General features: G+C 39.1%; 1 protein-coding gene across 1 annotated transcript; it reads right to left on the bottom strand.

Moving 5' to 3' along the window:
- Positions 1–2,974: 2,974 nt before the first annotated feature.
- On the bottom strand, positions 2,975–11,739 carry BCL2A1 (BCL2 related protein A1). Its single transcript, XM_036844055.1, has 2 exons — positions 11,066–11,739; positions 2,975–3,255 (listed from the first exon to the last, which is right to left on the bottom strand). The coding sequence occupies exons 1-2, from the start codon at positions 11,483–11,485 to the stop codon at positions 3,148–3,150; spliced, it is 528 nt and encodes a 175-aa protein (XP_036699950.1). The 5' UTR covers positions 11,486–11,739; the 3' UTR covers positions 2,975–3,147.
- Between the last annotated feature and the right edge of the window lie 1,260 nt (positions 11,740–12,999).

The following is a 12,999-nucleotide window of genomic DNA, read 5'->3' on the forward strand; positions in this document are numbered from 1 at the left end:
TTCTACATACATATACATACAAGAAGGGTGTGGAGAGAAGCCAAAATAGAATACAAGCAGGGACGAACAAACTGAACTGTATTGTCAGTGATTAGCATAACCACAACAAGTGGGTGGAGAAGAAAAAAAACTTAAGTAACTTTGGAAAACAGTATTTGACTGTATACTGTAAGGCCAAAGACAAAAATAACTTTACACAAATATTGCACTAGTTAGTATGTTTATTTTTCACAGGGGTGTATATTAACAATTGTGAAGTGACTTTATTCTAGAATTGAACAAATAAGGAAAGATATTGTGGATAATGAGTCAGGTTTCTCCCCTGTTGGAAAAGAAGTTACAACATAAAGAAAGAGGGAATTGGGGAATGAACCCTGTGGTGCTGGATAATTAGAAGTGTCAGTATTGAAACTAACACAACATTGTAAATCAACTATACTCAAAAAAAAACCGAAGTGTCAGTATGAACCCATGGTTTTAAATATATAAACAAATGGATAGATACAGAAATAAATAGAGATATGTATGTTGAAAGCGCACATATATTTCCTAGCTCTGTTTGGGAGAGGGCCTAGAAGCAGTGACACTGCAGTAGCAATGAAATCTAGCAACCAGATCTTGATTTCTAAATATTCTCTGATAAACAACCAGGGCTTCTTGATTCTAGAGTTGAGGCAGGAACAAGATGGGCCTGGAACAAATTGTAGGGCCATAGAGTAAGGAAGTGATTTTTTTAAAAATAAATTTATTTATTTATTTATTTTTGGCTGTGTTGGGTCTTCATTGCTGCACACGGGCTTTCTCTAATTGCAGTGAGCGGGGGCTACTCTTCGTTGCAGTGCACGAGCTTCTTGTTGCAGTGGCTTCTCTTGTTGCAGAGCACAGGCTCTAGGTGCACGGGCTTCAGTAGTTGTGGCATGTGGGCTCAGTAGTTGTGGCGCATGGGCTTAGTTGCTCCGTGGCATGTGGGATCTTCCTGGACCAGGGCTCGAACTCGTGTCCCCTACATTGGCAGGTGGCTTCTTAACCACTGCTCCACCAGGGAAGTCCCTATGTTTTTATTTCTTTTGAATAAATACGTAAGAGTGGAGTTGCTGGGTCCTACAGTAAGTATGTGTTTAACTTTATGAGAAGTTGCCGATCTGTTTTCCAAAGCAGTTGTACAGTTTGCCATTATCACCAGTGGTGGATGAGAGTTCCAGTTATTCCACATCTTCCTCAAGGGTGGTATTATTAGTCTTTTTTATTTTAGCCATCCTGGAGGATGTGCAGTGGTCTCATTGTGGTTTTAATTTGCATCTCCCTCATGATTAATGGTGTCCCAGCATCTTTTCCATGTCTGTTGACCATCTACTTTTGTGTGTGAAGTGTGTGTTCCAATTTTTTGCCAATTTTTAAATTAGGTTGATGGTCCTGTTGTTATCGAATTGTACAAGTATTATATTTATTCTGGATACAAGTCCTTTGTCAGATAATAATGTGACATATATTATCTCTCATTCCATGGCTTGCTTTCTTTGAGTTTTTTTTTTTAAACAGCTTTATTGAGATATAATTCACATACCCTCTCTTTGACTGCTTAACTGTGTCTTTTTAAAAGAATTTTAAAATTTTGGTGATTTCTAAATTACCATTTTCTTTCTTTTCTGGTTCAGGTTTTTTGTATTGTAGCTAAGAAATCTTTGCCTACTCCAAGGTTGTGAAGATTTTCTCATGTGTTTTCCTCTTGGAGTTTTATAGTTCACATTTAGGTCTGTGATCTGTTTTCACTTTCATTTTTGTGTTTGGCTTGAGGTAGGAGTTGAGGTTCATAAAAGCCTTTTTTCTTTAAAGTGCTAAACAGAACACACAGTGAGCTGCACTGTGAAAGACCAGGTCACCAACCAAGCCAGAAATGGTCAGTGATATCCCAGTGTCACTTTGTTAAATAGATCATGGCAGTGTAAAAGCCAGGGTTTGTGGTTTCTTGTGCAAGTGTATTCCAGGTAGCAGTACCCTTACACATGCTTCCTGTTTATGTCCGTTCATGACTATTCATTCCCACCACTTAGCTCAGTTAATGCAAAAATGAATTAAAACTTAACACAGTTCAGTAGGGGGAGGGGAGGCACTTGGCTGAAGAGGGAAAAAGAAAATGCTCCCTGCCTCCTGCAGACACAAGCCCAGGTGGCCTAGGTAGTTGCCTCTCAGATGTGATTTGATAAGTAACCAAAGCTACTTTTGTCAAAAATATTTCCCTACTGACTTGCCCCAGTGTCCTAATCCCCACCATTAAGAATCACTATGAGAGGTAAAGCATGAATTAACTGAAATCCCCTGTGAAAATGCCCATAGCCTGAAGGGGGTGCTGGGGAGGGAAGGCTGTGGTTTCTTTATTGGATCAATCAACAACTTCCTAGGAAAGGAAAAGCAAGCCCCAGTGGGGCAGAGATTGTATTGAGGGAGGAAAAGGAAGAGTGGGAAAGTCGAGAACAAGGTACTGTGCTCCCATGTTGCAACTAGATTTGCTGACCTAAAAAATCAGAACACAGGGGCTAATAAAAGACATAATTTTCTACTTTGTGAAATTTTTAAATAGAGAGTTTAACAGTGGCCCAGTGTTGAATGGTTTACCTGTCTTTGTTCAGACTCTCCCGGAGTCTCCTCCATATCTGGTTGCCATATTCATCAACTTTACATGGCAACTCTAAAGTGTGGCAGAGAGGGCATTGGTGGAAAACCCTACGTAAGCATCTAGGGGCACTGGGGACTCCAGAAAGCTTGGAGCCCAGAGGTACATGAGAAGCAGACCTCACCCATCATCAGTCTAGACTGGCGACACCAAAAATGATTTTTGGGTAATGGACACACCCTTAAGAAAATCTGCCAAAGACATCACCTTCCTGGTCATCATTCTCTTAATTCAATCTCTGTACCCTGTATTGAGCTTTACCCTTTTGTTGGACCCGCAGGCCAGACACAAATTATGTATAGAGACAAATACATACAATTTATTCATTAAAATGGGGACAAAATTCCCATAACTCTGGAATGTCAAGTTATATCATCAAAGTTCTTTGTTTAGAAGTAGAAGTAAGTGTTGGCAAGTGCTTCTTGTACAATTCAAGAAAATTAGGCAGATTTCACAATATGGAGTGTCCTTTTTGGTCAATAGTACTGCTTCAGGAGACATAATATTTCACAGATCATTCCTGTAACTTCCAGAAAAGTCAGCCAGCCAGATTTGGGTTCAAACTTCTTTACAAAGCCATTTTCCTATGAGAGAACAAATTTAACATTTTAAAAATTAGTGGAGACTAAGTTTGCTGGAATGAAAAGCAAAGAAACTTTCATTTAAAAAATGCAGGTAGTCAATCTTCTCTGTACTTTCACCAGTTTTATTCTATTCATCCTTATTATCATTCTCTATCTCCCATTCCAGACTGCTCTAGAGCAGCACTGTCCAATAAAAATATAGTGTGAGCTACCTATGTAATTTTTTTTAGTAGCCACATTTTTGTTTTGTTTTGTTTTGTTTTTTGCGGGATCTTAGTTCCCCAACCAGGGATTGAACCCACACCTTCTGCAGTGAAAGCGAAGAGTCCTAACCACTGGATTGCCAGGGAATTCCCAGTAGCCACATTTTTAAAAGTAAAAAGAAAGAGGCAAAATTAATTTTTAAAATATATTTAGTTCATCTAAAATGTTATAATTTCGGGACTTCCCTGGTCGTCTAGTGGTTAAGACTCTGCACGTCCACTGCAGGGGGCATGGGTTCGATCCCTGCTTGCTGAACTAGGATCCCGCATGCCTGCCTCACAGCCAAAAATAAATGAATGAATGAATGAGTAAATAAATAAAGTGTTATGATTTCAATATGTAATCAATATGGAAACAAGATATTTTACTTTTTTTTGTACTGAATCTTTAAAACCCAATGTGTGTTTGTACTTAGGGCATCTCTTAATTCAGACCAGCCACACTGCAACTGTGCAAGAGTCACAAGTGACAAGTGGCTGCTATATCGGATGGCATAGCTCTAGAGGACAGAAAATCTATCTTCTTTTTCCCCTCTTTTTCTTTCAAATGTCTGGCATTGAAATATGCATTCATATTTGTAAACCCCATTGTGCTGAGAGTCATAAGGACTCAACAGTAAAGCCAGATTAAATCAGTGCCTCTGAGCCTGTGAGAAAGTTGTGGTTTCCATTACAATTCATTCTCTTTTTGATCAGACATGTTTTTTTAAAACAAATAAGAGTATAAACTGGACACTGTATGTAATTAATTTATAATCTATTCTTATAGAGCATCCTCACTGAAAAGTACCTCTGAGATCACCCGGCCTAATGCCCTCTCTTATTTTGACAAATGAGGAAACTGAGGTCCAGAAAAAAAGTTACATAAGGTTACCTGACTTCTTAGTGCTTGGACCTCTACTGGGATGCAGACACCATTCTTTTCACTCCGTAAATTTTCAAACCACCACCAAGAAGATTAGAAAATAGTTAAGATAATTTTTTTTAAATGTTCATCTTGTAAACATTTGCTCTGCCTCCAGCAAGTTCCATTTCTGGGGGTTACAAATGCCTTCAAGTAGTTCACAGTCTAGTGTGACTAATATCAAAATGTAAACCAAGCATATTTCTTTGACAGAGAACTCTGTAGTGCCTTGGAATTGTCTTTTTGAGCATCACTGGCAGCGCAGACAAACACCAGTCAGGGGAATTTTCCATTGAAAAGACTGAGCAAGAAAGCCAGCTTCCACTAACCCTCTGTGTGAAGTGTGGAGTCATGCTGGGAGATGCATGCTGTCACATGCTAACAGAGGAGACAGACTGCCCCTTCTCTTCTTCCTCTTTCCCCTGCCCTTACACACTCACACATTTCCCGTACATTCTAGGTGTGCATCCACTTCAGTGCTTGCCTTCCTAGAATTTTCACAAACCCCGTATTAATGGGGCACTCTAAAATGATTTTTATTATTGTTACAGTGATCACCATCTATTACAATTAGGCAGTTAATATGTCATCCTCTTATATATATTAAAGTTCTAAACTAAAGCATGAACAAAGGAGAGACTTCTCTGGTGGTCCAGTGGTAAGACTCCGTGCTCCCAATGCAGGGGGCCCGCGTTCGATCCCTGGTTGGGGAACTAGATCCCGCATGCATGTCACAACTAAGAAACCCGCATGCCACAACTAAGACCGGGTGCAGCCAAAATAAATGAATAAATATTAAAGCGTGAACAAAGGAAAAAACTGACAAATTCAGCAATACGAAGATTAAAGTTTTTTAAAACGATAAGAAACTAAAATAAGAAGAACAACAGACCAGGAGACTATTTACATTTGCCATGAAAGAGTTCGTTCAAATGTAAGAGAAAAATCATCAAGCCCTTAATAGTTAAAAAAGGCAAAGGCTGTTAAAAAGAGAAATATAAATCATTAACAAGTATATGGGGGGAAGAGGGGGTGGGATGAATTGGGAGGTTGGGATTGACATAGATACACTAATATGTATAAAATAGATAACTAATAAGAACCTGCTATATAAAAAAATAGACACAAAAAAATAGAATTGTCTTAAAAAAAAGTATATGGGAAAGAATTCCACATTACTAGCAGTTAAATAAATTCACATTTTAATACATGTTATTGTTTTTTAGACCTATTAAATTGACCTTGTTATCTTAAGCCTATTAAACCCTCAAAATTATATCTAATGGTTCCGCCCAATGCTGGTAAAGTTGTGGCATTGTCCCATTGATACAAACCTTCTGAAAGCAATATGTATTCCAATATGTATAAGTAGTGTAATTACACTCATATATGAACCAATCATTCTAGTGTTAGAAAGTGATCATGAGGCGATCTTCTAAAATGTGGGGGGAAAACCATCTTCATGTTCAGTATTGAAGCATTATTTCTAAGAAGGGAAAACAGAAACCAACCCAAATGTCTAACAGTTGGGAATTGCTTAAGTAAATTATGATGCATAAAACTGGTGGGATATTCTGTAGACACTGAAAATGTTAACATGGAATAAGTGAGGCAAGTTGTTTAAAAAATCACTCTGACTGCTGTGTGGAGAACAGACCATCGCAGGGCAAGCATGGAAGTAGGGACACTGGTAGGAGGCTCTGGACATAGTCAAGTGAGAGAGGAGAGTCGCCTGGGGGCACTGGATATGCAGTATTTCAAAGGTGCCCCCAACAGAATTTGCTGATGAGTTGGACATAGGGTATGAGGGAAAGGGGTCACGGGTGACTCCCAAGGTTAGAGAGCTGAACTTAGGTTTCCTGAAGGACCCACAGGAAGACTTGAACTATGTTTCACCTTAGTTTTCATTAAATGATTTTTAAATCTCAAGTTAAAATTCAAAAGAAATACAAGACGAATCTGGCCCCCAATCTGTTTAGTCAAAGGATATGTAAGAATTCTTGAGATTGTATTACATCGCTGCTAGATCTTTACGCCTTTTGGAAATGCCTTTGCCAGATTGAATACTTAGTCAGTCGTCTACATGCCTGTGTATGTCCTTTTATTTGCCCTCACCAGACCATCATTATTTAAAGCAAGATGATCATAAAAAAATACAGCCTACTTTGCCTAACTCTTATGACTCAGACTTTAATATACTGGTCACTTGGAAAGCACCAATTCTGACTGTACATCCCTACTTTCAAAAGGGGCTTTCTTTTGGTATTAGAGTAGTTTTAAGAATTACATATTTAAACTTTCTGGAATTTCCCATGTAACCTTCATAGTTGTATTAATATTTGACAGTTTACAAAGCACTCTTACAGAAATGTCCTTTAATCTTTTAACTTCCCTTCTAAGGTACGTATTACTGTCTTCATTATATATTACATATAACATAATATAATATTTATTATATTTATTATATTAGGAATTTGAGTTTCAAGTTACTTCTGAAACTCACTCAAGATCACACTTCTAGTGAATGGGAAAACCAGAGTTCAAATCTCAGTTTCTATGCTAGTTCATTCAATCATTCCATCAACAAATATTTGTTGGCTACTTTCTATACCATAGGCCCTGGGCCAAGCATGCAGTATTCAGTGGTGCTTTAGGTAGACATGATTCCTCCCGTGTGGAGCTGAGGGCTGAGTGTCCTTTCCACTCAACCAGCATAGGCACAGGAGAATGCTTTACTGAGGAGGGCAAAAGTAAGAAAGCCACCTAGCTGCAAAGGAAAGGCAATCCCAAGGGGTGAGATGAGTTTCATCTCAGGCACATTCTAATGGTTTTTAAGAACCAGCCTTTCCTCATGAATGCCAAAGACTGACAAAAACAAATAGCACTAGCTCTCCTGTGAGATCTATGAGAGGCTATTCGTTTTCAGCACGTCAAATTGGCAGAGGGACAGGAGGAAATAACGGTAAATGTGGAAGAGGAATAGAAAGCGAGATGAGAAGCAGCAAAGAAAAGAAGGAGAGAAAGAAAAGAAGGGAGAAAGAGGGAGGGAGGGAAGGAAAAAGGGGAGGAAGAAAGGAAGGAAAGTAACTCACTTAATCTCATAAGTAATCAAATTTAGGAGATTATGACCCCATTTTTGATACACTGGTCTTATTTTTTTTACCTTTAGGCCATCTGTTTTAGATGGTGGCTAATATCTAACTATAGTTGATATAATTTCTGGAGATTAAATCTATTCAGGGAAGTTAGGCAATATTACTACTAATAATAACAATAGCCCTAAGCTTGTATTGAGTTATTTGTAGAAACTGTGTTCTGGGTGCTTTATATATAATATGAACTGATTTAATCCTTACACCAGTCCTAGGAGATAGACAGCAATAGTCTTCCCATTTTACACATGAGGTTTAGGGAAGTTAAATAACTTGTTTACGTCACACAGGTAGTAAGCATGAAATGAACGCAGGTCCGTCTGATTCAGAGTTGGTGCCCTTATTATCTCTGCTGTCCTCACGTACCACGTTCTTGATCCAAACGTTTTCATAAAATCTCTGGGCACACTTAAAATTTAATTAAATGTGGGTATTCTCTAGCTGTGGGTGAAATGCCCCTCCCGTCCCTCATTATAGGCAGGCGTCTTTAATCTGGAGCCAATGACAAGCGCATATAAATGACTGTGGATAGGACAAGGGATCAGTGATTGTTTTGGAGAGTTTTCCAGGACGGTAGAAAGTCAGAAGTTGGTGCTTCCTTCTTGATGAAGTTGTAAAATGCCTCCTCATCTTCCTCTCTTCCTATGGGCCACCTGACTCCACTAGCACAGGCATGGGATTGTACCCTTTCCCCGGAAGTAAGTCATTCAAGAGTAGGTTCATTCATTTGAGCAGATTTGTCAACATCAGTATGCAAAGAAGATACTGGTTTGCCATGCTGGTCTGTACTGGTTCAAAAAAGCACTGCCCGTCTTGAACAGATTCAGTGTCTCCTATAGGCTGGGAAAGGAATGTTGAGGTTGCTTTGAAATGACATCTTAAAGGGCATTTCTATTCTGTCTAAGCTGTTCAAGTGTAAAAGTCAAGAGCTGAAAACCTACATAAGGACTTGGTGAAGGCTGATGTGTGTGTGGGGGGCACATGTGTGTTTATATCCTGCCATGCTCACTCACACTTACACCTGTACCGCCCCCAAAAGATGAGCACACTTCTAGACTTGCTCAGAGACAATTCCACACCCTCCACTAATTATGAGTTCCAGGAGCTTACAAAATTTATTGTTAAGTTAAAATTTTCAGTAACGTTTATTCATTTTCTGTGTGTTCCAAATACAGTGCAAACTCACGTGGAGCTTGCAAACTAGTATGCTCATACGTGGGCCTCTGTGCTAACGAACTTCTGCCTTCACTTGAAACCTACACAGCATAATAGCTGAAATTTCCACCCGTCCTTCAGTATAGCTTTCCACAGCAACCAGAAAAAAACACGACCAAATATCTCACATGCTTTGTCTAGCCCCAAGTCAGGCTGAGTTCCAGGAAGAAAAGGTGATGGAGAAAGGGGAGTGGCTGCAGTAAGCCCTATCATTATGCAGGAAGACCTCAACAAAATGCAAAAAACATCAAGTAAAAGATTTCATCAACGTTTAAAACATAAGCACTGAAGACATCTATAGTTTTAAAAGACAACAAATTAGAAGATATCTACCACATATATAAAAATAATTTGTGTCCAGAATATTCCAAGAATTCCTACAAATCAGTGAGAAAAAGACAAAATAATAGGAAAACAGCAAAGGATATAAATAGGCAGTTCTCTGAATAAGAATTACAAATGGTCAATAAACATGTAAAGACGCTCAATATGAAAAGATGCTTAACCTCACTAGTAATCAAGGAAACAAGAATTAAAACAAGATAAATTAGGTATATATTTTTAAGCCAGCGGAATAGGGAAACTATGACAGACTACTATAACCTAATGTTAGTCAGCCGGGATGGGAGGAAATGTGGGATATTTGAACAAGCTGTGACGGGAGCATGACAAAGTGGTAGAACCACTTTGGAGGACAAGAATCTAGTAAATTTTAAAAAGTGTTTACACCATGACCCAGCAATTCTATGTCCCAATATCCATCCTAGAAAAACACACACAAGGGAAGGCATGATTAAAGATATTCAATGAAGTATTGTTTGTGATAGCTCTGGAAATAAATAAATATCCATCAGCTAGAAATAACCAAACATTCAACAGCATTTACATACAACAGCGTATATGTAGTACTCTTGTTTTTTTGGATATGCTGCGACTGAGCCCCCTGCAGTGGAAGCACGGAGGCTTAATTAACCCTTGGACCGCCAGGGAAGTCCCTGTAGTACTCTTTAAAATACTTATTAACGTGGAACAACTAAGCCCATGCACCACAACTACTGAGCCTGCGCTCTAGAGCCCGCGAGCCACGACTACTGAACCCATGTGCCACAACTACTGAAGCCCATGCGCCTAGAGCCCGTGCTCTGCAACAAGAGAAGCCACCGCAATGAGAAGCCCGCACACCACAACGAAGAGTAGCCCCCGCTCACCGCAACTAGAGAAAGCCTGCGCACAGCAACAAAGACCTAACACAGCCAAAAATAAATAAAAATAAATAAATTTTTAAAAATAAAAATAAAATACTTATTAAAATGCCCTTGGGTGAAAAAAAAAAAGCAGAATAAGTACCATGTACTATTTATACAAATAATTTCTAAATACTATAAATTATTTAGTATTATATTAGTATTGTTACATAGTATTTAACAATTTATAACAATTGTTTTTACAAAGAAGTGCTGAGTATATTTTCTATGGATATGTTCAACAGGCATGTATTGCATGTAAAAGAATTGATAACCAGTGGATAGCTCTGGGAAGAGGGGAGGCCAGGGTTTGTGTTGAAGAGAGGACATAAGTGCTGTAAAAAAGTAAGTATTCAGTGTATTGGGATATAAAGAAAAGCATATACGTCCAGCTGGGAAAGGCCCCTTATCAATATGAGTTGTAATATAGACTCCCTGCACGATCTTAGCTTTTTGAGACACTGATAATAAAGTGAATTTTTATTTGGAAATTCTTGAATAGTTTCTTGCTGGTGGTGTAGTACATTATTTTTTTTTAATCACTAAGCTTTACCAGCCAGAATTTGTCATATTAGAAAACTGAAAAAAAAAATCAATTTGTAAGCAATGAACTTGCAAAAATTTACACCTGTCTTTTGTAACATAATATCTAAATATAACAGCATCTAATACCAACTCTTTCTGTACTAATTCTGCATTGTCATGACAACGCTAACAAGAGCTAAGTCTCAGACTAGACCCTGACTCTAAAGATGCATTAGGGAGGTGCATCTTTTATTAATCCCCAAAACTCACTCCTGCAATTTACACGGTTAGGAATAAAAACTGAAACCACAAGAGTTTTCCAACTATAAAGTTTTAAGATTCATTGGAAATGAGCCAGAAATTTTATTTTAAAATTTAAAAACTTTTAGAACAAACTACCCAAAGAAAATATAATCCTTAGGTAGTTTTTTTTTTTTAATCAGCAAGGAAACTGTCAATTCCTATTTCAAAGTAAAGAACAACGAAGAATATTTCCATCACACATACCCAGCCTCCGTTCTGCCTTATCCATTCTCCTGTGTTTTTGGTTATGAACTCTGCAACAAAGTAAGAAATCTCCTTGTAAGTGTCCACATCTGGGGCAATTCGCTCTCCTAGAAGTTTCTTGATGAGAATACCTTCAAATGCAAATATGGTCACAATCCTTCCCCAGTTAACGATGCCATCTTCAAATTCCCTTTCCATCACTTGGTTGAATATTGTTCTGGCGGTGTCTATGGACACAACATCAATATTGTCCAAGAATGGTTTCAAATTCTTTTCAACTTCGTTTTGGACTGAGAAAGCAATGTCTTGTAACACCCTGGATGTTTTGCTTGGACCAGATCCAGGCTGTGGTATCTGCAAGACGTACTTCAGGTAGTCCTGGGCCAGCATGTGAATATAGCCAAACTCGCTGTCGGTCATCTTCTTCCTGCCGGAGAGCAAAGTCTTGAGCTTGTTCACCTGGAAGTGACTGAGGCAATCTGAAGCACAAACTCACGCAGCTTGGCGTAATATGACACATGGTATCTGGAGGCTGGTGGAATTTCTGTTTGCATCACTTGATAGTATCCTTCCTCCTTGTCACTTTCATGCATAGGCTCTGTGTGAAAGAGAAAGTTTAACGTGTGAAAGAGGAAAATGTTTCAAAGAGAGGCCACTTCCTCATCCTGTAAGTGATTAATGCAGTTTTTAAAGTTTTAAATTCAAGGATGTGGAGAAATTAGAACCCTCATACACTGCCAGCAGGATTGTAAAAGAGTGCAACCCCTGTGAAAAGTTTAGCAGTTCCTCAAGAAGTTAAATACTATAGGGACTTCCCTGGCAGTCGAGTGGTTAAGATTCTCCTTCCACTGCTTGGGGCACGGGTTCCACCCCTGGCCAGGGAACTAAGATCCCACAGGCTGTGCAGCGCGGCCAAAAAGAAAAAAAAAAAAAGGTAAATATAGAATTACCTTATGACCCAGCAATTCCACTTATAAGTATATGCCCAAAAGAACTGAAAACAGGGACTCACACAAATCCTTACACACGAGTGTTCACAGCAGCATCACTTACAATAGCCAAAAGGTGGAAACAACCCAAATGTCCATCTGCAGATGATGCAATAAACAAATTGTGGAAGATTATTCCACCATAGAAAGGAAGTGCAGATACATGTTACAGCATGGATGAACCTCAAAATCATGATGCCAAGTGAAAGAAGCCAAACGTAAGAGGTCACATAATGTATGATTCCATTTATGTGAAATATCCAGAATAAGTAAATCCAGAGACAGAAAGCAACTTGGTGATTGCCGGAGGCTAAGAGGAGAGGTGAGTAACTGCTTAGTAGGTACAGGCTTTTATTTTGTGATGAAAATGTTTTGGAACCACATAGAGGTGGTGGCTGCACACCATTGTGAAGATACTAAACGTCACTAAATTGTTCACTTTAAAATGGGTCATTTTAGGGACTTCCCTGGTGGCGCAGTAGTTAAGAATCCGCCTGCCAATGCAGGGGACACGGGTTCAGTCCCTGGTCCGGGAAGATCCCACATGCCACAGAGCAACTAAGCCTGTGCGCCACAACTGCTGAGCCTGCATTCTAGAGCCCGCAAGCCACAACTGCTGAGCCCGTGTGCTGCGACTACTGAAGCCCACACGCCTAGAGCCTGTGAACCGCAACAAAGAGTAGACCCCACTCACCACAACTAGAGAAAGCCCCCATGCAGCAATGAAGACCCAACGCAGCCAAAAATAAATAAATAAATAAATAAATTTATTAAAAAAAACTAAAGGGGTTCAAGCTTCTCCATCCCTTTCCTTTCTGTCATTCATTTCCTAAGTCCAGTCTCCTGTCAAAACAGTCTAGTATCTATGGCTGCCCTAAATGTAAGAGATCCTCTAAAAAGTCACACTAGGAAATTAGTAGCTTGATATTTTACTCCTGAGCGCCA

This window comes from Balaenoptera musculus, chromosome 2 (assembly GCF_009873245.2).
Source record: "Balaenoptera musculus isolate JJ_BM4_2016_0621 chromosome 2, mBalMus1.pri.v3, whole genome shotgun sequence".
In the NCBI taxonomy this organism is placed as follows: Eukaryota; Metazoa; Chordata; class Mammalia; order Artiodactyla; family Balaenopteridae; genus Balaenoptera; species Balaenoptera musculus.

Excerpts from the sequence above, each read along its gene's own strand:
- BCL2A1 (XM_036844055.1), bottom strand. The coding sequence starts at position 11,485 with ATGACCGACAGCGAGTTTGGCTATATTCACATGCTGGCCCAGGACTAC. Across the intron at positions 3,256-11,065 it reads TAAGGCAGAACGGAGGCTGG|GAAAATGGCTTTGTAAAGAA; the intron begins GTATGTGTGATG and ends GTTCTCTCATAG.